Genomic DNA, 27,518 nt, shown 5'->3' on the forward strand with positions numbered 1-27,518 from the left:
TGTCTAACTTGAGGCATGCCACCTTACTGTCGATTAAGACCATCAATGACGGGCGACATGTTGCTGTGAATTTCGTCATGTTAGGCTAATAATGCCTACCCAGTGGAGGTAGCCTAGGTAGATGTTTTACTGTGTGGCATCATGTTGAGTCCATCCTGGGGACTTAATAAGCTCAAGTATTTTCTATTGTTCTCTTTTCCACAGATATTTGCAGTCTAATTAGTATTTTTTTTTAAGGTTAAACTGGCGTCAACTATTCCCTTGCATGCACCGCATCCTGAGTTATTTTTCTTCCTCCCGCGCCGCAGGCGATATCCTATCATCCCGGGGGCCGTGTCGAAGTGAAAGAAATACGAACACAAAACATGATGAGAGAAATACTAGAAGAGTGTGGATAGGGTGGGAGAGAGTGCATGGGCAAGGGCACACTTGTCTTTCCGTGGACTTATCCCAATATGGTGTCCACATCAGAGAGAAAAAACGGTCTATTACGTTCCAAATTGATTTCGCATAGGCTTAGTTGTTTAACCCTGGGTTACAATGCATTAACTAATTCTTATATTGTATATTAACTGCTGGGGCTATAATTATATATTTTGCCGTTAGTCATAAGCTATTTTATTTTGTGCAATTGTCTGTTTTATCGGAAATAAAACGGAAAGGTCGACATATGGGAAACACTCTTTTCACGCCACTTTGATCCTGAAGATACTTTTTCGTAGCAGGTAAGGAGACTGAGGTTAGGAAAATGGTTAGGGTTAGGGGTAAGCGAAAATACTCACCTAACATCATACGAAAATCACTAGGTATCGAAATGGCGTGAAAAATGTCCCGTCGATATATAATCTAGGCCTATCTTTTCCCGTTTTATAGGCCTATATTTCCAACAAAGAATCACTTCAATATTGCAACTTTTGCAATTTTATTCAATATCACTAACGTACATGATTAATCTGTTTTGCGTAAAATGTACCCTATATGCGCTTGACCTCTAGCGTTTCCATATCTGCCATCTCGTTTGGCAGTTTATCAACTGCATCAGGCAATTGAATAAACTCCGCGGACTAAATGCATTGTGGCACTGGTCTATCAACATACATCAGGTTATGTTATGGAATTGAAGTCCATCTATAGTGCATGGTCATCTAACCTGCTATCACCGAGATATTACATTTGAAAAACATTTTGCATACCTACATTTTTGAACCACTTGACATTTTGAAATTTTACCATAACCGTGTTTATACTTTTTGGTTATTAACCTACTATTTTATTCCTCCATAGCCCTAAACGTAGCCTATATTTCCTTATCAGGACTATCAAATATGAAAGCTTTATTTTTTATCTGGAGAATCAGAAGATAACGTTAAACGACTAGCCCTATATGCTAAACTTGGGTCACACGGCATTAAAACAAGTATCTAAAACAATGTATCGCTATAAAAACAAAAGTATATATCAACGAATAAGCCTACCTAATAAACGAATAACATGAGCCGTATGGCTCTCTATAGTGTCCCCAGGATGATTTCAACAAGGCTAGAGGTGAGGATCTATACGAGAAAATCCCGGATTCACATCGAGCACTGACACGTTAATAATAATAATAATGCCCAATAGGGAAATGGACCAGACTACTTACTGCCCAATGAGGGACAGGCTGGCTGGTAGAAACGCGGGGGTGGGCCGTTCTCAGATTCTACGGGAGAAATAGGGAGATCGAGTTAAAAACAGAGGAGGGGTTGTAAATTATTTTTGATACACTCGCATCCCTCAATCAGAGATGAGGGAAGTATAGTGTGCCTCTCCTGTCGTAGTTGAAGTTTTACTGAGGATGTTCGGGGAAACTAGGACATGAGAACAGAAGTGAGAAGAGGTAACATTGCTGCAGATTTCTGGAAAAAAAAGTTGGGTTTGGTTGTAATCCGTGCTCCGAGGTAGGTTGATAATCTAGCATGTTTCCAATACTGTATCTGACACTGCCTTGAAACGAAGATGCAGTCATTAAGGACCACTAAAATGAGATTGTGCGTATTGACACTCTGTCTCTAGGCTAATTACTAAAGTTTAGGAAGCCTACCTAATTGGTGCGTAATGCGCATTGCAATCAATGGTCACCACAAGTGTGATGTTCACATTTTACAAGGCCTATCTGGTGCAATTGAACGTGTGCAAATGACCATTTTACATCAGTAGGCCTGTCTATTTGAACAATATTAGGTTCAAAGTAATAATGTATTCTCGCATATTTTTATTTTTTTCAGGGGGACATGATGTCTTTGGAAACGGTGTGAAGGACCTGAACTCCTCACAGAGATGTTGGGCCCAAGTGGACGTCATGTACAATGAATCTGGAGCTATGGCCGATTACTCCTCATAATAAACAGGATACTCAGATCCTTCTTCGCCATCTTAATCTATCCTGGAAGTAACATGGGAATGTTCATATTTTATTTCTGGATTTAGTCAGGAAGGAGAACAGAGCAGCTACAGTGTTATCTTGACGCACCACACAAGGTATCCGCGCCCGAGAAATACAGTTCGTGCATTGGAAGAGCCAGCGCGTAAAACAGAATGCATTGGTGTCAAAGCAGTAAAATGATCTAGAATTGAGATCTGTATATTGACTGACTTTTATTGTTTGGTGAATTCACGCCAAGGTCGAAGAAAATATAATTATTTGAAAATGAAAGAAAAATCGAAAAATGCTGCCCGGACTCGACGGGAAAAGGAAAATAGTGAATTCTATGAGCTGGCCAAACTATTGCCTTTACCTTCTGCCATCACGTCTCAGCTTGATAAAGCTTCAATTATTCGACTCACAACAAGTTACTTGAAAATGAGAATTGTTTTTCCTGAAGGTAAGCTTATGATATTATTATATTAAACGTTATGTTATATTATGATGATTGTTATTAGGCTATTATAACAACCAACGTTTATATTGATGTTATCATAAGTGTTATTGGTGTGTTTAATATTATATTTGTGTTACAGTTATGCTTTTTGTTTTTATTTTGGTGCTAGATATTCATGTTCTTATGCAAGGCTAATAATTCAAATCATAATTCCAAATGTTGACACATATTATGAAATGACTTTGTTGCCTCATCTATACACTGATATACATGTGCAATGTGTTATATTATAATGTCTTATAATGATGAATTATGTCATGTTATTAACATTTTAATTCTGCTCATTCTGCAAAACGCCTGTGCTGCCACTTCTCATTTACACGAATCATTGGGGAATCAATAAGACTACAGTAATTATTGTGTTTACGTATGGGAGATGTGTAGGCCTACATGCATCTAAATTAAGCTATATGTTGCATAACATAACTTGTTAGGCCCAATTAAATTCCATTCAATAATCTCGGCACTGTTGCATGTGAAGGGAATACTTTTATTTACTTATGTTATTTCCCATACTGATATATGGAATAGTTCTATATTTTAGTTGGTTATATATTGTCAAATATAAGCAATCAGAGAGATAGTCAAAATGCCATACGGATTTAAGATTACTTTTGTAGGCCTTTCGAATTATGGCCATGAAATTGTGGCAATATTATTAACTAGGACTAAAAATACAATTCATTGGAATTTATTCTATCAAAATCTACCATCATGTTTTTCCAAAACAAACTTGATTCATGCCTAAGTAGCCTAAAGCTGGCAACTTTATGCACACAATGTCCTGTGAAATAACTAGTGTGCGCGCATCACTGGATAACCGACCGTTGTACACACCTCTTTGTCTGTGAAGAATACACTGTGCGTGTCTTTTTACATTTATACACGTGTAGTCCCCTTTCAGAGTCAGGCGACCATGATGCCCCTGGAAGACGATTAGCCGTCATTTGCCACCTTCTCCCCGCGGTCTCAACGGGCCCCTGTTCTGCGTGACCGCTACAGAGCCGCGCCAATTAGCGTCACCCGAGCGACTAGCGGTCTGATCCTTACGAACATATGGGGGCCTTGTAACACTGAGGCAAAGAAGAGAAGCGACTTCTCAAGAATGACTTCTCAAGCTCAGGCTGTTAAGACACACACACAACAAACAAAAAACGCACGAGAGTATATGGATTGTGGATTTTGCTTAAAATCGATTCCCCCTGTGTCGAATGTTGTTTTTAGGCCTATAGGCCTAACCTATGTATGACGTTGCAGGTGATCAACGATTCGTCGCATGCACAGGCGTCTTGGGCGTACCCGTAGATATTATCATATCAGTAAAGTTAATGCAGTCAGTATAAGAAGTAGAACACTGCACGTAATAGGCCTACTGAACATATTTTATCTAAATTCTAATTGACAAATTCCATAAGCACACGCGATTTTTGTTTTGACATTGTGACAAGTGTCATATCTCGTGTACAGTTAATTGTATCTTCATCAGTGTTTTACTGAGTTGTCCAAGGCCCGCATATCTGGTTTACACTATACACCTACTTCAAATTGGGGGATTCTTCACGAACTAAAAACAAAAAAAGACCATGATTTGGGGGATTTTCACGAAATTGAATCCATAGAAGGGTCCTTTAGAGGAAGAATTGTTGACATATATTTGACATTTGTATATTAAAGCATAATTGAGACATAAAAACTTGAATGCCGAATATTTGTGACATTTTCGACTTACCCAGACCTCCTTTAAGACTCTATAATGTTTAATCTGTAGGTGCTACAAAGCAGAAATTGGTTTCATATGAAGCTTTGCCACTTGCTCTGTGATATTAGTAGTATTTTGATTTCAATAACAATTTTATTACATTAATTTATAACAATTTAAAAAATTTGATTTGGTTATTTTTTTTTCAATATAGGCCTATGGTTTAACATAGTACAGATCTACCTACTCTACAGGCATATCAAAGTTCCAGAGTGGGATCTCTGCTAGTTTTAAATTTATGGACCATTTTATACAGAGAAATTGACAAAGTAGGCAATGTAGCCAATCACAGCCTTCCTTTTACTTGCATCACTGGCCTTTCTAGGGAGTTTTTCCTAGCCACCGTGCTTCTACACCTGCATTGCTTGCTGTTTGGGGTTTTAGGCTGTTTTTCTGTACAGCACTTCGAGATATTAGCTGATGTACGAAGGGCTATATAAAATAAACTTGATTTGATTTGATTGCACATCCTGCAAATCACCAGCAGAGGGCGACCATTTTGAATCCATTTTCACATTCCCTTATTGATAATACTTACACATTACTCTAAAAGTAGCAGAGATCCCAGTCTGGAACTTTGACAGGCTGTAGAGTATATAGAGAAATTAGCCAAATCCAAAATGGTAGCCTATATTTTCAATGTTCATGTTTATATTTTTCAATATTAATACATTTGTCATACATTTTTATAAAAATTATATAGCTGATATCACAGAGCAAACAAAGCTTCATATGACACCAATCTTTGCTTTGTAGCACCTACAGATGAAACATTATGGAGTCTTAAAGGAGGCCTGGCTAAGACGAAAATGTCAGAAATATTCCAACTTCAATGAATTATTTCTCAATCATGCTTTAAGATACAAATGTCAAATATATGTCAACAATCCTTTCTCCAAAGGACCCTACTTTCGATTACATCTAGTGAAAATCCCCAAAATCTGGCCACTCCAATCTGTCCCCTATACATTTTAAATCGATGAGCCATGATAACCATTGAAGTTAAATTGGTACAGAATTCACGGGTGCAACAAATATAGCCTCTTACAAGGCACGCCTCAAAATATGTTAATGAGCCAGAAACAACAATAGGCCTACCATGCACCCACTAGTGGTTAAAAGGTTTTTGGCGCTCCAAAGATACGTTTTTTATTTTTTACTGTTGATAATACCTAAAATGTCAGTTTTCCGTTACAGTGTAGGCTAAAGGCTATCATAGATTATCAACTTAAGCTCGTTATAGATAGGCCCGCCTACTCTTTAATATTGATAAAAGAGGAGTGTAGAACAAAACGTAAACCAGAAATAGTCTATCTAGTGTTAGTAGCCTATTCTCACCAGAAGCTCATTTCAGTCACAGTTTGTCTGGGTGAATGGAATGATGAGGAAATTATGACAGGACTATGCTTAATTCGTTTTTTTATCGCCGTTTTAATAGGCTACAGCTCACCGTTTCCACACTTGATAAGGAAACAAAGCATGCGGTCGTTTCCCAAGACAAGCATATGGTAAAATAAACTGATGAATAATTGAAGCTACAGTCTCACAGGGAGGAGGGGATAGTGGCTGTATGGGGGAATCTTCTGTATACTCAGTTTAGGAGGGTCCTGTCACGGATGCGTTTTACGATCCGTATTGCGAGCCATGTGCGTTCCTCATTAAATAGCCTCTGCTGTTTTAAAGGGCTGTCCAAACACACTGCTGCGAGGAGTGCAAAGCGAATCGCCTTGAAACACGACGTCGAATTAGGCCCGGAAAGTGACAGGGTTTATTGCAAAGAAAATGTTCCGAGTATTCGCCAGTAAAATATTATATGAACATGTATAGAGGTGAGAGGGTTTTATGGCCGTTATTGACAGCGAGCGGTCAATAACCTTTGCTCCACCCCATGTTGTCCCACCGAGTTGAATTACAAGTCACATCAGAGAGAGCGGGAGAGCGGGAGAGACGTGTTGGTGCGTTTGTTTTTCTGAAGTCTTCCGCCGCTGTTAGATTAATCGAAAAGACAAATAGACATACAATGCGTATTTGGGCCACCTCACATTTTATTTGGTTCTACAAAATGTTTTGACATTAAATAACCATAACAGGAAACCACGTGTCTGGCTTATCAGGCGTTGCTGACGCAAAAAGGCAATATTAAAATCATAATTCCAATATAGGACATTATTAGGCCTAGCCCATTTATTGGAAGGATTTTAAAACTTTTTATATTCCTATACCTTGTTGAAACCTGCACAATTAATGGGACACGATATATGTGTGTATACCTACAAAATATAGTATGCTTCTTCTAAGAGCTGAGGCCCGTGTAAATAATGATCTAAATCTGTTGTGGACGCGCACGTGAGCAAAATAACAAATTGAGCTCAGAGAAACTGGGAGCTTTTTCAACTGCAATTTTATAGGAGACGAATACAATTTTCTATCCATGCATGCGGGCAATTGAACACTCTTTCAGGACAGGGCTCTCCAGACTAATCTTTGAGTCGTCACTAACACCTCTTTTGTTTGAAATGTAGGCCTACTTTTGTTCAGTTTGGACCACTTCATGTCGCAGGAGTATCTTCAGATCCTATTTCTGAATGTAATGCCCAATTTAGTGATTATCTTAAGCGCGCGTTGATGTCGAAGAGAGCCTAATTCCCCGCGGTAGGTCAAGTGCGAGAACCTAAAGGCCCCAGCTCGAGCTCCCACACAGATTACCATGGCGCGGAGAGGAACAGACAGTCCCACCTATGGGGTCACTAGTTACCACAGCCTATTTGTACATTTATAAATTTTTTCAAAATGTGATTTTAAATCTACCCATTATCTTAACCACACTGCTAACCTTATGCCTAACCCTAACCTTAAATTAAGACCAAAAAAGCTAATGTATTTTTTTCATACATTTTTACAATATAGACAATTTTGACTTTGTGGCTTTGGTACCTAGTGGAAACCAATCTATGGCCCTGCTTACTTGTAATTAGCTTAAAACGTGACGTATTGACACACTAAAAACGGCCCTAGTATGATTATAGTCCCCCCCCCCCCCCCCCCCCCAACAAGCTTCCACATGTTACGTTATTGCCAGTAGGCCTATAGGTCTATCGGTGGTAGTCATTCATCAGAATGATATGAAATGCTAAAGGTTAAGAGATTTAGATTAAATCATTGTCTATTGAATAATATATGTTTTTCCATATGAAACTGAATTGTCCAGCTCCTGTAGTGAAGAGGCTGCATATTTGAGTTGTGGTTAAGGAGTCATTTGTTTGTTTCAGTTGTGTAAACGTGAAGTGCATTTTTAGTTAATATTAAAATGCGAAACGTTTTTGTTTGTTGTTGTGATCTTTGCACGGGCACGTGTTTGAATTCGTATGGAATTTGCATTGCAATCGGGATTGCGGGGTGGTTTACCGGGGACAGCAACTCTTATTTGCTTTATCGAACTTTGTTGGTTCCTTCGGGTGTACGGTGGAGATTTGCACGTTCAATGTCTTGCCAACCTGTTTACAGTCCAGTCATCGCTGTGAAATCAGGTGTGCTCATCTGAACGAATAATATTAGGTTTTTAAATATAGACCCAAACATTATAGTTATTTCAAGTGTGAATATGAATATTATTCACACTAAAATCATTGATTTTAACGCTGATAGCCATATTATTACATTTACACAATTACGTCGAAAATGAATAATGCATCTCAAAGGCATCCTCTCTATAAAGATAGATATTAGGCCTATGTAAGATTATTATTGTCATGTTTGGTTATTATGATGAGTATTATTATGTCGCTTTTATTGTAACTTATGTACATTTATTCTAAAATACAAAACTGATGTTCACTTATTTTCCCATGTGTGTTGCAGGGCTGGGAGAGTCCTGGGGCCACGTGAGTCGGACCAGAACTCTGGATAATGTTGGGCGAGAGCTGGGAGCACATCTGTTACAGGTGGGATCACATATCCTACAGGTGCAGACTTATTTGAATTATGAACGCCATTTTTATCTTTGGAACATAATAGAAATGTAAAAAAAAATGTCGAATGGTAAACGTGTTTTTATTATTGTAAATTCTGTACACATTACTTCATTTTTATTGGATTATTATCATCATTATCTCACGTGAGAGCAGCAGTTGTCGCAGTTATCCATATTTTAAAGGGAGAGTGATTTTCTTCCTCACAACATCGCCCTCCTGCTGCTCTCATTCTTGTGGATATAAATCTGGAAATATCTTCAACGCATTCATAGTCACGCGCTGCGCCTCTCTTCTCTCCTCCAGGAGTCTCTAGTTAACAAGGGTTCGTTCCTACATGATCGTAACAACACTAAATGCAACACAGCAAAAGCACCATGGCCTAGTAGTTATAGTATAGTCGAAGTTCTAGACTATAATAATGATATTAATAAGTATGCAGACATTATTAGTGTGTTTCTATTGATAATTTCAAGCTAATTAATAATTTCTAGATAATGAATTTGGATACATTGAACAAAATTGTATTATTATTATTATTATTATTATGCTAATTGGTAACAACCTTTTTGATACAGTCAACCGATAAAAAAACACAATGCTACGATGCTGTCATCGACGTGTCTCTGATATTTTCCTTATTTTGTATTGACAACAGATTGATGGATTATCAATTTGAGAAATTAAATGATCTAATAACCTGTATAGTAGCACTAATATGTAGGCCTAGCTAGGCAAAGATCTACACACATTTTGTCCACATTGGACCTAATTAATATATACATTACATTTATTTTTCAGACGTTGGACGGGTTCATTTTTGTGGTTGCTCCTGACGGGAAAGTAATGTACATATCTGAAACAGCATCGGTACATTTGGGCTTATCACAGGTAGGCTGCTACACAATCCGTCTTTATCTCGATTAAATTGATTGCTTTATTTTGCATTCGATTTAAATTGATCCTGGTGCTTTGTGCTACAGTAGACATAGCCTGTAGTCCTATGTTTTACGTTTCTTGAAAACAATGACTAAACGTGTATTTTAACAGGTAGAGCTGACCGGAAATAGTATTTACGAGTACATCCACCCCGCTGACCACGACGAAATGACAGCCGTGCTGACAGCTCACCAACCCTGCCACTCGCACTTTGTCCAAGGTATGGTAACCTGTGTATGCTATGTTGACTGACTGACTGAGCACTGAATCATGTGTCATGGTATTTACATTATATGGTCGTCTTTGATTGCGTTTTCTCTCTGTCTTTGAAGAATATGAAATGGAACGTTCGTTCTTCTTGAGAATGAAATGCGTCCTCGCGAAAAGAAATGCTGGTCTGACATGTGGTGGATACAAGGTAGGCCTATGTTGCTGCCATCTTTCTCAATGTCGAAGATGTTAGATTATGTAGTCAGTCATTCCAGTTTGTGTTTATGGTGTGACTGAATTGTTGATAGTTGGCACATGGTCTTTATAATTGAAGCCTATATTTTAAACTTCTCTGGCAAACTGCAGTTGTTTTTTGAAAAATCCATCAAACTGTAGTTTTAGCCCTGCCAGAAACTCTCTGTTCCCATGCAGTCCATAATAACAGAAATCTCTTGCAATACCTCTAAACTGGTTGAATACATATTTCCATATGTGTATTCTTATATATTGTAAGCCTTCATGCATATTTGTGTGTACAATTCTGTCAGGTGATCCACTGCAGCGGGTACCTAAAGATCCGTCAGTACAGCCTGGACATGTCTCCATTTGATGGCTGCTATCAGAACGTGGGCTTGGTGGCGGTGGGCCACTCTCTACCCCCTAGCGCTGTCACTGAAATCAAACTACACAGCAACATGTTCATGTTCAGAGCCAGCCTGGATATGAAGCTCATCTTCCTCGACTCCAGGTAAATACAGCATTTAACGCCACTCTCACACTGGAGAAGCTTAGTGGTCCCAAATACTTAAGGTTCCACTTGAAACAACTTCTAACGGCTTTGTAGAGCATTCAGAACATCTTCATAAACACTACATAGATGCATAAGTATCATACACATCTGAAATAATGAGGGAGATGTGGAAATTGGGTACGTTCTGTATGCATATGTATCTGTAATTCTGAGCGTGTGTATTTAATATTGTGTATGTCCCAGGGTAGCTGAGCTGACGGGCTATGAACCCCAGGATCTTATAGAGAAGACGCTCTATCATCATGTCCATAGCTGTGACTCCTTCCACCTGAGATGTGCACACCACTTGTGTGAGTTAGGTTTGTTTTGCTCTCCTACAGTTACTATCTCCCAGTCCTCAGCACTAGAATTTTCTATCTGTGATATATTAACAGTGTAGTGGCAATAGTAATACAAAAGGCATAACTAACACCACTGTCTGTGCTGAATGTTATACAGATATCTAATGTACTTACAGTGCATTCGGAAACTATTCAGACCCCTTGAAATTTTCCACATTTTGTTACTTATTCTAAAATGGATTAAATAGTTTTGTCCCCCTCATGTAACTACACGCAATACCCCATAATGACAAAGCAAAAAACGTTTTTTAGACACTTTTGCAAATGTGTTAAAAATAAATTCTGATATCATATTTACGTAAGTATTCAGACCCTTTACTCAATACTTTGTTGAAGCGCTTTTGGCAGTGATTGTAGCATTGAGGCTTCTTGAGTATGGCGCTACAAGCTTGGCGCACCTGTATTTGGGAGTTTCTCCCATTCTTCTCTGCAGTTCATCTCAAGCTCTGTCAGGTTGGATGGGGAGCGTTGCTATCACAGCTATTTTCAGGTCTCTCCAGAGATGTTCGATCGGGTTCAAGTCTTGGTTCTGGCTGGGCCACTCAAGGACATTCAGAAACTTGTCCTGAAGCCACTTCTGCGTGGTCTTGGCTGTGTGCTTAGGGTCGTTGTCCTGTTGGAAGGTGAACCTTCACCCCAGTCTGAGGTCCTAAGTGCATTGGAGCAGGTTTTTATCAAGGATCTCGCTGTACTTTGCTCCGTTCATCCTTCCCTCAATCCTGACTAGTCTCCTAGTCCCTGCCACTGAAAAACATCCCCACAGCATAATGCTGCCACCACCGTGCTTCACCTTAGGGATGGTGCCAGGTTTCCTCCAGACATGACGCTTGGCATTCAGGCAAAAGAGTTCAATCTTGGATTCGTCAGACCAGAGAATCTTGTTTCTCATGGTCTGAGTCTTTAGGTGCCTTTTGCCAAAGTAGGCTGTCTTGTGCCTTTTACTGAGGAGTGGCTTCCGTCTGGCCACTCTACCATAAAGGCCTGATTGGTGGAGTGCTGCAGAGATGGTTGTCCTTCTGGAAGGATCTCCCATCTCCACAGAGGAACTCTGGAGCTCTGAGTGACAATCGGGTTCTTAGTCACCTCCCTGACTAAGGCCCTTCTCCCCTGATTGCTCAGTTTGGTGGTTCCAAACGTCTTCTATTTAAGAATGATGGAGGCCACTGTGTTCTTGGGGACCTTCAATGCTGCAGACATTTTTTGGTGCTTCGACACAATCCTATTTTGACCTCATGGCTTGGTTTTTGCTGTGACACGCATTGTCAACTGTGGGACCTTATATAGATAGGTGTGTGCCTTTCCAAATCATGTCCAATCAGTTGAATTTACCACAAGTGGACTCCAATCAAATTGTAGAAACATCTCAAGGATGATCAATGAAACAGGATGCACCTGAGCTCAATTTCGAGTCTCATAGCAAAGGGTCTGAATACGCATGTAAATAAGGTATTTCTAAAAACCTGTTTTCGCTTTGTCATTATGGGGTATTGTGATTTTTATTTAATTTAATACATTTTAAAACAAGGATGTAACGTACCAAAATTTGAAAAAAGTCAAGGGGTCTGAATACTTTCTGAATGCACTGTAATTGTACTTTAATAAATGCTTTACATCACATGAAACAAAGTGCCTTTTTTTCCATTTCTAAATTGTTTTATGAACTATCTGATTGATATTATAGTTTCACGTCACCCGAGTCTAAAATATTATCTGACAAATAAAATATCATCTTTTTTAATAATGTCTTATCAGTTCAAATATATTTTGTGTATATGACCGAGTAATTGCAATAACCTGTTCTACGTAGAACAACATCCATGCTCTCACAAAAATGGCGCCGGAAGAAATGGCAGCAGTTTTATGGGCGCCCAACCAATTGTGCTATTATGTGTTTTTTTTCGCGTTATTTGTAACTTATTTGGTACATAATGTTTCTGCAACCGTATCTTACGGCAGACAAGAGCTTCTGGATATCAAGACAGCGATCAGTACCTCGGATTAGACAAAGATTTTTTCAGCAACAAGCAAGACTCACATGATATTCTCCAAACACCCGGCAGAGCCGACATCCCAGTTATTCGCAAGAGGAAGCGACGCAGGTACAGAGGACGAATAGCCGGATGCCTCGTCAGGACCCGCAGAAGGCGAGTGGGAAAGCTGCCGTTACCTTCAATATTACTCGCCAACGTGCAATCATTGGACAATAAATTAGGCGAGGTACGATCACGAATATCCTACCAACGGGACCTCAAACTTTAATATCCTATGTTTCACGGAATCGTGGCTGAATGATGACATGGATATTCAGCTAGCGGGATATACGCTTCACCGGCAAGATAGAACAGCACACTCCAGTAAGACGAGGGGGGGCGGTCTGTGCATATTTGTAAACAACAGCTGGTGCACGAAATCTAAGGAAGTCTCTAGTATTTGCTCACTTGAAATAGAGTATATTGTGATAAATTGCAGGCCACACGACTTGCCTAGAGAGTTTTCAGCTATACTTTTCGTGGCTGTTTATTTACCTCCACAGAAAGATGCTGGCACTAAGACGGCACTCAGTCAGCTGTATAAGGAAATAAGCAAACAGGAAACCACTCACCCAGAGATGGCGCTCCTAGTGGCCGGAGAATTTAATGCAGGGAAACTTAATTCAGTTCTACCAAATCTCTATCAACATGTTAAATGTGCAACCAGAGGGAAAAAAATTCTAGATCACCTGCACTCCACACACAGAGACGCATACAAAGCTCTCCCTCGCCCTCCATTTGGTAAATACGACCACAACTCTATCCTCCTGATTTAAAGCAGGAAGCACCAGTGACTCAGTCTATAAAAACGTGGTCAGATGAAGCAGATGCTAAACTACAGGACTGTTTTGCTATCACAGACTGGAACATGTTCCGGGATTCTTCCGATGGCATTGAGGAGTACACCACATCAGTCACTGGCTTTATCAATAAGTGCATCGAAGATGTTGTCCCCACAGTAAATGTACATACATACCCCAACCAGAAGCCATGGATTACAGGCAACATTCACACTGAGCTAAAGGGTAGAGCTGCCGCTTTCAAGGTGCGGGACTCTAACCCGGAAGCTTACAAGAAATCCGCTATGCCCTGCGACGAACCATCAAACAGGCAAAACGTGAATACAGGGCTAAGATTGAATCATACTACACCAGCTCCGACGCTTGTCGGATGTGGCAGGGCTTGCAAACTATTACAGACTACAAAGGGAAGCACAGCCGCAAGCTGCCCAGTGACACGAACCTAACAGACGAGCTAAATCACTTCTATGCTCACTTCGAGGCAAGAAACACTAAGGCATATATGAGAGCATCAGCTGTTCCGGATGACTGTGTGATCACGCTCTCCGTAGCTGACGTGAGTAAGACCCTTAAACAGGTCAACATACACAAGGCTGCGGGGCCAGACGGATTACCAGGACGTGTGCTCCGGGCATGTGCTGACCAACTGGCAGGTGTCTTCACTGACAATTTCAACATGTCCCTGATTGAGTCTGTAATACCAACATGTTTCAAGCAGATCACCATAGTCCCTGTGCCCAATTTTACTAAGGCAACCTGCCTAAATGACTACAGGCCCGTAGCACTCATGTCCGTAGCCATGAAGTGCTTTGAAAGGCTGGTAATGGCTCACATCAACACCATTATCCCAGAAACCCTAGACCCACTCATATTTGCATACCACCCAAACAGATCCACAGATGATGCAATCTCTATTGCCCTCCACACTGTCCTTTCCCACCTGGACAAAAGGAACACCTATGTGAGAATGCTATTCATTGACTACAGCTCAGCGTGCAACACCATAGTACCCTCAAAGCTCATCACTAAGCTAAGGAACCTGGGACTAAACTCCTCCCTCTGCAACTGGATCCTGAACTTCCTGACGGGCCGCCCCCAGGTGGTGAGGGTAGGTAGCAACACATCTGCCACGCTGATCCTCAACACTGGAGCTCCGCAGGGGTGTGTGCTCAGTCCCCTCCTGTACTCCCTGTTCACCCACGACTGCATGGCCAGGCACAACTCCAACACCATCATTAAGTTTGCAGATGACACAACAGGCCTGATTACCGACAGCGACGAGACAGCCTATAGGGAGGAGGTCAGAGACCTGGCCGGGTGGTGCCAGAATAACAACCTCTCCCTCAACGTAACCAAGACTAAGGAGATGATTGTGGACTACAGGAAAAGGAGCACCGAGCAGGCCCCCATTCTCATCGACTGGGCTGTAGTGGAGCAGGTTGAAAGCTTAAAGTTCCTTGGTGTCCACATCAACAACAAACTAGAATGGTCCAAACACACCATGACAGTCGTGAAGAGGGCACGACAAAGCCTATTCCCCCTCAAGAAACTAAAAAAATTTGGCATGGGTCCTGAGATCCTCAAAAGGTTCTACAGCTCGAACATTGAGAGCATCCTGACCGGTTATATCACTGCCTGATACGGCAATTGCTCGGCCTCCGACCACAAGGCACTTCAGAGGGTAGTGCATACGGCCCAGTACATCACTGGGTTTAAGCTGCCTGCCATCCAGGATCTCTACACCAGGCGGTGTCAGAGGAAGGCCCTAAATATTGTCAAAGATTCCAGCCACACCAGTCATAGACTGTTTTCTCTAATACCGCATAGCAAGCGGTACCGGAGTGCCAAGTCTAGAACAAAAAGACTTCTCAACAGTTTTTACCCCCAAGCCATAAGACTTCTGAACAGGTAATCAAATGGTTACCCGGACTATTTCCATTGTGTGCCCCACCCCTCCAATCCCTCTTTTACGCTGCTGCTACTCTCTGTTTATCATATATGCATAGTCACTTTAACTATACATTCATGTACATACTACCTCAATTGGCCCAACCAACCAGTGCTCCCGCACATTGGCTTACCGGGCTATCTGCATTGTGTCCCACCACCCGCCAACCCCTCTTTTTACGCTACTGCTACTCTCTGTTCATCATAAATGCATAGCCACTTTAAACATACCTACATGTACATACTACCTCAATAATCCTGACTAACCGGTGTCTGTATATAACCTTGCTACTGTTATTTTCAAATGTCTTTTTACTGTTTTTTTTTCTTTACTTACACACACACACACACACACACACACACACACACACACACACACACACACACACACACACCTTTTTTTCGCACTATTGGTTAGAGCCTGTAAGTAAGCATTTCACTGTAAGGTCTACACCTGTTGTATTCGGCGCACGCGACAAATAAACTTTGATTTGATTTGATGTTGCACTACAATCATATCATCCAATTATGTTATACAGTTGAAGTCGGAAGTTTACATACACTTAGGTTGGAGTCATTAAAACTTGTTTTTCAACCCCTCCACACATTTATTGTTAACAAACTGTCGTTTTGGCAAGTCGGTTAGGATATCTACTTTGTGCATGACACAAGTAATTTTTCCAACAATTGTTTACAGACAGATTATTTCACTTATCATTCACTGTATCACAATTCCAGTAGGTCAGAAGTTTACATACACTGAGGTGACTCTCCCTTTAAACAGCTTGGAAAATTCCAGAAAATGATGGCTTTAGAAGTTTCTGATAGGCTAATTGACAGGCTAATTGACATAATTTGAGTCAATTGGTGGCATACCTGTGGATGTATTTTAAGGCCTACCTTCAAATTCAGTGATTCTTTGCTTGACGTCATGGGAAAATCTAAATAAATCAGCCAAGACCTCAGAAAAAAATTGTAGACCTCCACAAGTCTGGTTCATCTTTGGGAGCAATTTCCAAATGCCTGAAGATTCCACGTTCATCTGTACAAACAATAGTTGGCAAGTATAAACACCATGGGACCACACAGCCGTCATACCGCTCACGAAGGAGATGCGTTCTGTCTCCTAGAGATGAACGTACTTTGGTGCGAAAAGTGCAAATCAATCCCAGAACAACAGGAAAGGACCTTGTGAAGATGCTGGAGGAAACAGGTACAAAAGTAGCAATATCCACAGTAAAATGAGTCCTATAGCGACATAACCTGAAACGCCGCTCAGCAAGGAAGAACCAACTGGTCCAAAACCTCCATAAAGAAGCCAGACTACAGTTTGCAACTGCATATGGGGACAAAGATCATCATTTTTGAAGAAATGTCCTCTGGTCTGATGAAACAAAAATATAACCGTTTGGCCATAATGAGCATTGTTATGTTTGGAGGAAAAAGGGGGAGGGGGCTTGTAAGCCGAAGTACACCATCCCAACCGTGAAGCACGTGGGTGGCAGCATCATGTTGTGGGGATGCTTTTCTGCAGGAGGGCCTGGTGCACTTCACAAAATAGATGGCATCATGAGGGAGAAAAAGTATGTGGATATATTGAAGCAACATCTCAAGACATCAGTCAGGAAGTTAAAGCTTGGTCGCAAATGCGTCTTCCAAATGGACAGTGACCCCAAGCATACTTCCAAATTTGTGGCAAAATGGCTTAAGGACAACAAAGTCAAGGTATTGGAGTGGCCATCACAAAGCCCTGACCTCACTCCTATAGAAAATTTGTGGGCAGAACTGAAAAAGTGTGTGCGAGCAAGGAGGCCTACAAACCTGACTCAGTTACACCAGCTCTGTCAGGAGGAATGGGACAAAATGACTCAACTTATTGTGGGAAGCTTGTGGAAGGCTACCCGAAATGTTTGACCCAAGTTAAACAATTTAAAGGCAATGCTACCAAATACTAATTGAGTGTATGTAAACTTCTGACCCACTGGGAATGTGATGAAAGAAATAAAAGCTGAAATAAATATTTCTCTCTACTATTATTCTGACATTTCAAATTCTTAAAATAAAGTGGCGATCTTAACTGACCTAATTTTTACTAGGATTAAATGTCAGGAATTGTGAAAAACTCAGTTTAAATGTATTTGGCTAAGGTGTATGTAAACTTCCGACTTCAACTGTACATGACCACTAATTAATGCTTAATTCTTTTTGGAACAATGACATAAACAAGAATTTCAGTTTCCCTCTAACTCTCTCTCTCCCCCTCTATTTGTCTCTGTGACTCCCTCTCTTTGTCTCTGTCTCTGTCTCTGTCTCTGTCTCTCTCTCTCTCTCTCTCTCTCTCTCTCTCTCTCTCTCTCTCTCTCTCTCTCTCTCTCTCTCTATCTGTGTCTGCCTGTCTCTCGCTCTCTGTCTCTCTGTCTCTCTCCAGTGCTGGTGAAAGGCCAAGTGACCACTAAGTATTATAGGTTCCTGGCTAAGCAGGGTGGCTGGGTTTGGGTCCAGAGCTATGCCACCATCGTACACAACAGCCGTTCCTCCAGACCCCACTGTATCGTCAGTGTCAACTACGTCCTCACGTAGGTACCTCAGCAAAACCCCAGAGGATAACACATGAAAGCATTGTACAACAGTTATTTCTCATGTGATCCTTGGTGGATGACGTACAGGACCAACACTACATCAGTGGGTCATAATATGTGTGCAAGTCCCACCGTGTGTATTAGAGGTCGACCGATTATGATTTTTCAACGCCAATACCGATTATTGGAGGACCAAATTAAAGCCGATACCGATTAATCGCCCTATTTTTATATATGTATTTGAAATAATGACAATTACAACAATACTGAATGAACAATGAACACTTTTATTTTAACTTAATATAATACATCAATAAAATCAATTTAGTCTCAAATAAATAATGAAACATGTTCAATTTGGTTTAAATAATGCAAAAACCAAGTGTTGGAGAAGAAAGTAAAAGTGCAATATGTGCCATGTAAAAAAGCTAACGTTTAAGTTCCTTGCTCAGAACATGAGAACATATGAAAGCTGGTGGTTCCTTTTAACATGAATCTTCAATATTCCCAGGTAAGAAGTTTTGGGTTGTAGTTATTATAGGACTATTTCTCTCTATACCATTTGTATTTCATATACCGTTGACTATTGGATGTTCTAGTAGGTATTTTAGTATTGCCAGCCTAATCTCGGGAGTTGATAGGCTTGATAAGTCATAAACAGCGCAATGCTTGAAGCATTGCAAAGAGCTGCTGGCTTACGCAGGAAAGTTGCTGTTTGAATGAATGCTTACGAGCCTGCTGCTGCCTACCACCGCTCAGTCAGACTGCTCTATCAAATTATAGACTTAATTATAATATAATAGCACACAGAAATACGAGCCTTAGGTCATTAATATGGTAAAATCCAGAAACTATCATTTCGAAAACAAAACGTTTATTCTTTCAGTGAAATACGGAACCGTTCCGTATTTTATCTAACGGTGTCACGCCCTGACCGTAGAGTGCTTTGTATGTTTCTATTTTTAGTTTGGTCAGGGTGTGATGTGGGTGGGTATTCTATGTTGTAGGTCTAGGTTTTCTATTGGTGTTTGGCCTGGTATGGTTCTCAATCAGAGGCAGCTGTCTATCGTTGTCTCTGATTGAGAGCCATACTTAGGTAGCCTGTTTTCCCACTTTTGTTTGTGGGTGGTTATTTTCTGGTTAGTGTTTGTTGCACCTGTCCGAACTGTTTGTTGGTCATTTTGTTGTTTTTGTTCGGGTATTCATCTTGATTAAAAGTAATTATGGATACGTACCACGCTGCACTTTGGTCCTCCTCTCCTTCTCCCGACGACGTCCGTTACAAACGGGTGGCATCCATAAGTCTAAATATTGCTGTTACATTGCACAACTTTCAATGTTATGTCATAATTACGTACAATTCTGGCAAATTAGTTCGCAACGAGCCAGGCACCCAAACCTTTGCATATACCCTGACTCTGCGTGCAATGAACGCAAGAGAAGTGACACAATTTCCCTAGTTTAATATTGCCTGCTAACATGAATTTATTTTAATTAAATATGCAGGTTTAAAAAAATATACTTGAAAGGCATTGATGTTTCTGGTTAGGTCCATTTGTGCAACGATTGTGCTTTATTTCGCAAATGCGCTTATCATCCCCCGTTTGGCGAGGTTGGCTGTCTTTGTTAGGAAGAAATAGTCTTCACACAGTTCGCAACGAGCCAGGTGGCCCAAACCTGGCTCGTTGTGTAGTAGTGTGGATGTCTGTGTGTAGAATAGTTATGATGTCTAGTAGTGTGGATGTCTGTGTGTAGAATAGTTATGATGTCTAGTAGTGTGGATGTCTGTGTGTAGAATAGTTATGATGTCTAGTAGTGTGGATGTCTGTGTGTAGAGTAGTTATGATGTCTAGTAGTGTGGATGTCTGTGGTAGTAGAATAGTTATTGTGTAATAGTGTTGATGTCTGTAATCGTAGAATAGTTATTGTGTAGTAGTGTGGATGGCTGTGGTCGTAGAATAGTTATTGTGTAGTAGTGTGGGTATCTGTGTGTAGATTAGTTATTGTGTAGTAGTGTGGGTATCTGTGTGTAGATGAGTTATTGTGTTGAGTAGTGTGGGTGTCTGTGTGTAGATGAGTTATTGTGTTGAGTAGTGTGGGTGTCTGTGTGTTGAGGTCATTTAGTTATCAGGTTCACTAAAGCTTATTCATGTCTATGGACTTGGCTGTTACCTTTGGAACCCTCACCCGGGAAGGGAAAGTCACTTGGCAAGGTGTCTCTGGAATGAACAACATGTCCATCTGTCTGTCTGCAGACTGTGTCAACTGGGTAGGGGTTGAAGGGTAGAAGGGGTTGCACTGTTGGCACTATTCCATTGTCTCTATTGCTCTTGGCAAACCTCAATCCAGTCAAGCTTAAGTATTAGAAAGAAAACTAATACAGTTTGAACTCAGGTCTGGTGGACTGTCTTTCTCACTTTCGCACTGATAAACAACACAATTTGCTTCAACCCAGTTTTCCACTGGAAAAGTCACCATAACGTTCAAGCCTCTTTTCACTCAGCAGGCGCTTACTTTATCAACTGAACTGCAAACAGTCCAGATATAGATATAGTCTGAGTCAAGCTCTATTGGTTTTGTGAGTGTTAGTATTGGCTCAGTACAGATGTAGGATCTTAATTTGATCACCCTGTTGCAGGAGAACTTTCCTACAATGCAGGAAATTTAAAACTTGTAATGTATTGGAGGTTTAAAAAGGCTTCTGAAGTTTGTAATTTTCACTTAGAAATCTTATAATTATAATCCACATAATAATTCACATTTCCTGTTTCTGCAGGATTATTTTCCTGCTGTAGCAAACTGGCTCAAATTAAGAACCTACATCTGTACCTTCTGGTTAGGTCTGTGAAAACGGTGCTACTGCCTTCTAGGATGGGATATTTAGCAAATGTCCTGGTGTGCTGCTGTGTGTAATGTGTATTGCTGCAGATGTAAAAGTGTTTCAGTAAATGAATTAGGCCCATAAAACACTCCATTAACCAGAGGAGGCAGAAGAGGCTGCTCCGTACAGAGGAGAGAAGATGGAAATGGCTCGACACGCACTGCCGCAGCCGCATACTACCCCCCTCCCCATATCCATAACGGTGTTTATGAGGTTTTAATTGATAGGCCATAAAGATGAGGAGCATTTATGGCTGCAAGCTTAGTGAGAGAGTAGAGAGTTTAGAATTTGTGGATGAAGATTTCTCATTCCTCCCATGTGATCTTTTTTTTTTTAAACAATAGTTTTATTTTTATTGAATCACATACTGTACAGTCAATTAGTACCGTCTTGTGACCTTCTTGAGATGTTTTATCGTGTGAGACATTAAGCTGTAATGAGACATTGTGCAAACGTGTTGTTTGTCTCAACGTATCTGTGAGAATAGCATCAGTCAGTCAGTGAATTCATAGTAACTCAGTTCATTAGCAGAGAGAGATAACAATACAATGTCATCCACTGAGTGTTCCTGTCCTGTCTGAGGCTAAATAATAATGATAATAATGAGTTCATTATTTCACCATAAATTTCTGAGAGAATGGCATGGGATTTAGTCAGTTCATCAGAGAACTATCACAGCCCCTTTGTCACTGTTGTTATCAGAGGTAGTGGTGGGTGATTCACACAGTAGCAGGTAGAGGTGTACTAGTCTACACTGATTAACACACAGCTAGTAGGGAACACAGGAGTTCACCTCTGGTTGAACTGCCTCTGTGTACTAGTACTGATAACCTCTTTGCCTTGTCCTATTGGCTAGTACTGATAACCCTTCCACCTTCCGTCCCCTTCCTATTGGCCAGAGCCTGTCCCTGTGATCCCTGACCTTAGGCAATACTCTGTGTTTACAGCAAGATAAGAACACTTTATCACATAAAGGAGTTGGTGTGTGTGTCGTGCACTGAAATGCGTGACCTGACCTGATCCTATGAGAATACTATTGTGTATGTTTTTAATAGTGTTTGTATGGAACATGTATTTCTTGATTGTGATTGTGTGTGTTTTAGAAATCAAAGTTTGTGTGTGTGTATGTATGTGCATGTACCTGTATATGTGTCTGTGTGCGAGTGAGCGTGTGCACATGCATGGGGTGTGTCTGGGTGGGTGGGTGGGTGGAATGGATCAGTGTTTGGCCAGAGTAAACCCTGTCCAGGTTTTTACATCCATCTTCTCCAACTTGATTCATCATAGTGAACAAAATCCATACGGGGAGGCCTGGGACCTGAAATCAGCCCTGGCATTTCTAACACACTGGCCCATTTTCTTCCTTGAAGCCCCTACACCGGCCCATTTTTTCCCCTTGATGCCACATTATTAGTCAGATAATGCTTATTATTTGTGAAAATAAATAAAGTTGGACAGTCCCACTCAGCTAAAAATGTACCAGCCCATCTGGCATTTGCCCGAAATGCCCGAAGCCCAGTCCACCCCTGCTTTACAGAGAAATAAATTCCCATTTCCAAGTACTGTCTCCTGGCATGGTGTTCCTGTGGGCTTGGCTTAGCCAAACATAGCCCTTAATCGCATGTGTATTTGAACGGACAGCCTCCCCTCTGTTGTATGTTTGTTAAAGGCCTTGTTACAATCCTGGTGGAGAAACAAGTCCTTCCAAAAGTCTCTCTACCGCTCTTTCTCGCTCTCACTCTCGCTCTCTTTCTCTCTTTCACTCTCTCTCTCTTCTCTCTCTTTCTCTCTCACACAGACACACACACACACCATGCTCTAATTACCAAACCGATGTTAGTGTGTATTTGCACCATGAGAGTGAAAAAAATAAAATACCCAGGTAGACAAATGCACAAGCCACACTTGGATAAACAGTCTTAACAGTGGAGCTGTCTTCTCTTGTTTAATGATGGTCTTTATGTAATCCTAACACATAGTTAAATCAGGAATATACCTGTGTATCTACATGATCTACAGTCCATACTGTATGTGTATGCTTCTGTAGGGATACTGAGTATAAAGGACTCCAGCTGTCTCTGGACCAGGTTACAGACACCAAGCCCTCCTTCCCCTTCAGCAGCGCTCCCACCAGCCTCACTGAGAACCGCAGAGCACCCAAGATCAGAGTGTCCCGAGCTAAGGCCAAGGCTCGACTGTCCCCCTACACACAGGTGAGGCTCTATAGGAACATACAGCGCTGGTCCTGTACACATCCTACACAGAGGCAACTCTCTCTGTTTGAGCCAGGATACTGCATGATCTGTCAGTGATGGGAGGTGGCTTATACCTGATTTTTCATGATTTTTCATCTCTCTCCCTCTTGCTCGCTCTCTCTATCTGCAGTACACTGGTTTCCAGGCCGAGCGGTCAGAGTCGGACCAGGATAGTCCTTGGGCAGGATCTCCCCTCACAGACTCTGCTTCCCCTCAGCTGCTGGAGCAGGGTGAGGGGCTTGGCACCTCCTGTGCCTACAGGCAGTTCTCCGAGCCACGTCCCCTCTGCTACAGCCTCCCAATCACTGAGGAGCACCACCACCACCACACCCCCAGCGAAAGCCACTCCCACCTCGACAGACACGGCCACAACCAGACGTGCGAGCGGGGCCGCTGTGAGGCAGGGAGGTACTTCCTGGGTGCTCCCCAGGGTGGGACAGAGGCGTGGTGGGGAGCTGCCCGCTCTGTGCTGCCCCTGGCCAAAACCTCGTCCCTGGAGAATGGAGAGGGATACGAGAGCAACGTGCCCCACATCACATCCATCCACAGTCTGCATAGTAAGTCCCTATCCCTGGCCCTTTAGCTTGTATTACTGTAGGAGGCTGGAGATGGGTGAACTCCACTGTTGCAGGCTCAAAGACACACAGATTTGATTCGGGTTGGTACAAAAGCCTACTCACTTTTCAGATCTCCCACCTCTGCTTTATTTAACCTTTATTTAACCAGGAAAGAATATTGTGGTTAAACACCACTTTTGCAATGGTGACCTGGAAGAGGTCAGCAGGAAAATACAGGTTAGTTTTAACCCTTAACCTGTAGGATAACATGCTGCTAGCGCTGCTTAGCCCTGGATATAGCTTCCTGTTGGCTCTAAGATCAGTATCCTGTCCCTCCCTCTACAGACTGTGGCCAATGGGACCAGGACAGTGTGGTCAGCTCACCAGACGGGGGCTCCGCCAGCGACTCAGGGGACCGTTACCGCGCAGACTACTTCCGGGTCAGCGCCCAGGAGCCGAGCAAGATCGAGACCCTGATCCGAGCCACGCAGCAGATGATCAAGGAGGAGGAGAATCGGCTGCAGCACCGCAGCAAGCTCCACCCAGGCCCTGACACTCCTCTAGGTCCTGCCAACGGCCTCCCGAAGGGCCCCGGACCCTGCTTCACCCCTGACTACCCCCAGGGGGTGCTACATAGCGTGTTGTGCTGTGGCCTGGGTCAGGTGATCAGCCCCGCATCAAGCCCTGCCCCCCTCTCCAGGCTCAGCAGCCCAGGGCCTGACCCCCTCCTCCCCAAGCCCAAAAACTACCTCCAGCAGACAGGACAGACAGACATGTCCCCTCTCCCCCAGCCCCTGCACCACCAGCTTGGCCATCCAGGCCCCTGCTCAGCCTCCTCCACTACCCCTGCCCCAGCCCTCTACCCTTCCCACCCCCAAACCCAAACGGGGAGGCCCTATCTGGACAAGCAAGCTGCTACCTACTCCCTGACGGGGAGGCCCAATCTGGACAAGCAAGCTGCTACCTACTCCCTGACGGGGAGGCCCTATCTGGACAAGCAAGCTGCTACCTACTCCCTGACGGGGAGGCCTTATCTGGACAAGCAAGCTGCTACCTACTCCCTGACGGGGAGGCCTTATCTGGACAAGCAAGCTGCTACCTACTCCCTGACGGGCTATGCCCTGGAGCACCTGTATGACACCGAGAGCCTCAGGGACTTCTGTTCCTCCGCTGGCTCCACCCACTACGACGTGACTTCACACCTGCGCATGCAGGCAGAGCAGGGGCCGGGACACAAGGGGACCTCCGTCATCATCACCAACGGCAGCTAACGCCCGCTTGTCCAATAACAGTAAAGGAATGTCTAAAATGTCAGCCTATTCCCTGTATAGGGATTAGCGTGCCATTTCCCTACACGCTATTTTTGACCAGAGCCCGCGTAGGGCTCTGGTCAAAAGTAATGCACTACATAGGGAATAGGGAGCCATTTCAGATGCACACTAAAACACATGAAGAAGAAACTGTGGATCCATGGAATATTCATTCTATAGCCCAGCCTCAACGGCCTCTTCTGCGTCTTATCCAGCAAAAACACTTTTTTCCTATCCTACTTCTTGTTTCCTTTTATTTTAATCTTTACAGAGCTACATTATTCCATTTGCACTGTCAGAAATAGAGTTTCATTGTGGGAACCTCACCCCTATGGTTGAAGGGTTGTGGATATGTTTTGAGTTAACAGGACAGGGTTCAACGTTAGTGCACTTTTTAGTGTTAGTCAGAATCCCCTTATCACAACACAACTCTAGAGTTCAAGTCAACTAGACCTGGTTAAATTTATATACTTTTTGCCCGCGCTACAAACGGCTGTATCGGTCTGCTAATACAGGACTAGTAAAGACCCAGTGCACTACTTTTCAGATAATAATTCAGGGGGTACTACAGCATCCTCAGCACCCCTACTTCCCGTAGCTATGATTAAAGGCGTGCAGTATAGAGATGAAGCAAAAATTATACAAAAAAACTTCACAGACATCAACAATTATGCAAATTCATTCTATCTATGTTTTCCCCACTATGTAAGCTATGGATTAAGGGAAGTGTACACACACTTTCAGAGAAAGCAAAGGGGAGATTTAAGGGATACATGCAAGAGATACATATGCCTACATTTATATTGAGACATACAGCAATTCACCTGGACTGTCAGGTAGCAGGCTTTTCTTGGGCTAAATGTCTTGTTGGTGTGGATAACAACATTTATTAGTGATTTGGTCTGTAGTGGTATAATATCACCTCAGTGAGGATAACAACATTATATACAACCTCTTAAGAACAACCTTATTGAGATGTGATTACTGGGAGGCTAAGGGGTCAATATGATGACATGGATTGCCTCATTTGCCAGGTGTAGTGGTAAACACTGAGGGTGAATTTAGCATGCTTTCAAGGTAAACACTGAGGAGGGAGTTAGCATGCTAGAAAGGCTGAGGTGTGAGTTAGCATGCTAACAAGGTTGAGGTGTGAGTTAGCATGCTAACAAGACTGATGTGGGAGTTAGCATGCTAACTCGGCTGAGGTGAGAGTTAGCATGCTGACGTGTGTGTACCTTCGAGGCATGTCTTGTTAAATTGTCAACAAGGGTAATCGTAGTTATTGTACTGGAACGAGATGCCCATTGTTTATTGAACATATGATGAGATGAAGGAAAACTCAAGTGAGGTGAAATGGAGAGATTGTGGTTGATTGACTTGTGCACTGTTCTAATATTACAGAATGATGTAGTGGCAACAATTGCTTGTACCAACATGACATTAGTTAATATTACCATTATAATGAGTTATATGACAATTCATGAAATATTTTCACAAAGTCATGATACATGCAGCAATATGCAATCCAACCAGTTGGGTAGTCATTTAGACAGCCTAAATCATTATCACATCTGATCATGATAATGCTTGTTTGTTATAAACTGGCATTACCTTTCTCTAACGCTAAATATCATGTTTATTATACTGTTTTGTAGGCAGTGTGACACATTTCTAGTGTTCCCCTGGATTCTATTGTAAATGTGGTTACCATATCTCTCATATTTATAAGTTTGGATTTTTTTTTTGTCAGTCTGAATTGTGCTTTTCCAAAGTTATTTATGATGTAAATATGCTGAGAAAAAGACACCACTTTGAAGCACAAGGGAAAAGTTGTATTTATTTAGTGAATGTTTATTTTGGGTTTTGAAATATAGTTGCAATCAAAACAGTCTGCGTGCATATGAGTGTGTTTGATTTAAACAAATTCTATGAAAAAAATTAATAAACAACACTTTTTCCAAAGAAAAAATGGCTCATAATTGACGTGTGTTTTCTATTGTAGGCTACTGTAAGCATTTGAGCGTAAATGCAATAATGAACTTATATTGACTATAGATACTGAAAAACATCAGAAAAAACATCTGTTGGAACTGTATATGTACTGTTACATTTACCCATTAAAAGAAAAGTATTGCATTCTGTCCAGCTAATAATACAGTTTTTTTTTTAAAGGCAAAAAATACACCCCAAAACTGTGATGTTTTACTTAAACC

At 41.7% G+C, this 27,518-nt stretch overlaps 1 protein-coding gene across 1 annotated transcript; it reads left to right on the top strand.

Moving 5' to 3' along the window:
* The first annotated feature begins 1,691 nt into the window (after positions 1-1,691).
* Positions 1,692-27,246, top strand: LOC129857330 (single-minded homolog 1-A-like). Its single transcript, XM_055925462.1, has 12 exons — positions 1,692-1,937; positions 2,265-2,861; positions 8,536-8,639; positions 9,447-9,536; positions 9,696-9,804; positions 9,917-10,002; positions 10,343-10,542; positions 10,789-10,895; positions 18,152-18,299; positions 23,231-23,396; positions 23,569-23,995; positions 24,341-27,246. The coding sequence occupies exons 2-12, from the start codon at positions 2,687-2,689 to the stop codon at positions 25,264-25,266; spliced, it is 2,538 nt and encodes an 845-aa protein (XP_055781437.1). The 5' UTR covers positions 1,692-1,937; positions 2,265-2,686; the 3' UTR covers positions 25,267-27,246.
* The last annotated feature ends 272 nt before the right edge of the window (positions 27,247-27,518 follow it).

This window comes from Salvelinus fontinalis, chromosome 6 (genome assembly GCF_029448725.1).
Source record: "Salvelinus fontinalis isolate EN_2023a chromosome 6, ASM2944872v1, whole genome shotgun sequence".
In the NCBI taxonomy this organism is placed as follows: domain Eukaryota; kingdom Metazoa; phylum Chordata; class Actinopteri; order Salmoniformes; family Salmonidae; genus Salvelinus; species Salvelinus fontinalis.

Excerpts from the sequence above, each read along its gene's own strand:
- LOC129857330 (XM_055925462.1), top strand. The coding sequence starts at position 2,687 with ATGAAAGAAAAATCGAAAAATGCTGCCCGGACTCGACGGGAAAAGGAA. Across the intron at positions 9,537-9,695 it reads TACATTTGGGCTTATCACAG|GTAGAGCTGACCGGAAATAG; the intron begins GTAGGCTGCTAC and ends GTATTTTAACAG. Across the intron at positions 10,896-18,151 it reads GAGATGTGCACACCACTTGT|TGCTGGTGAAAGGCCAAGTG; the intron begins GTGAGTTAGGTT and ends GTCTCTCTCCAG.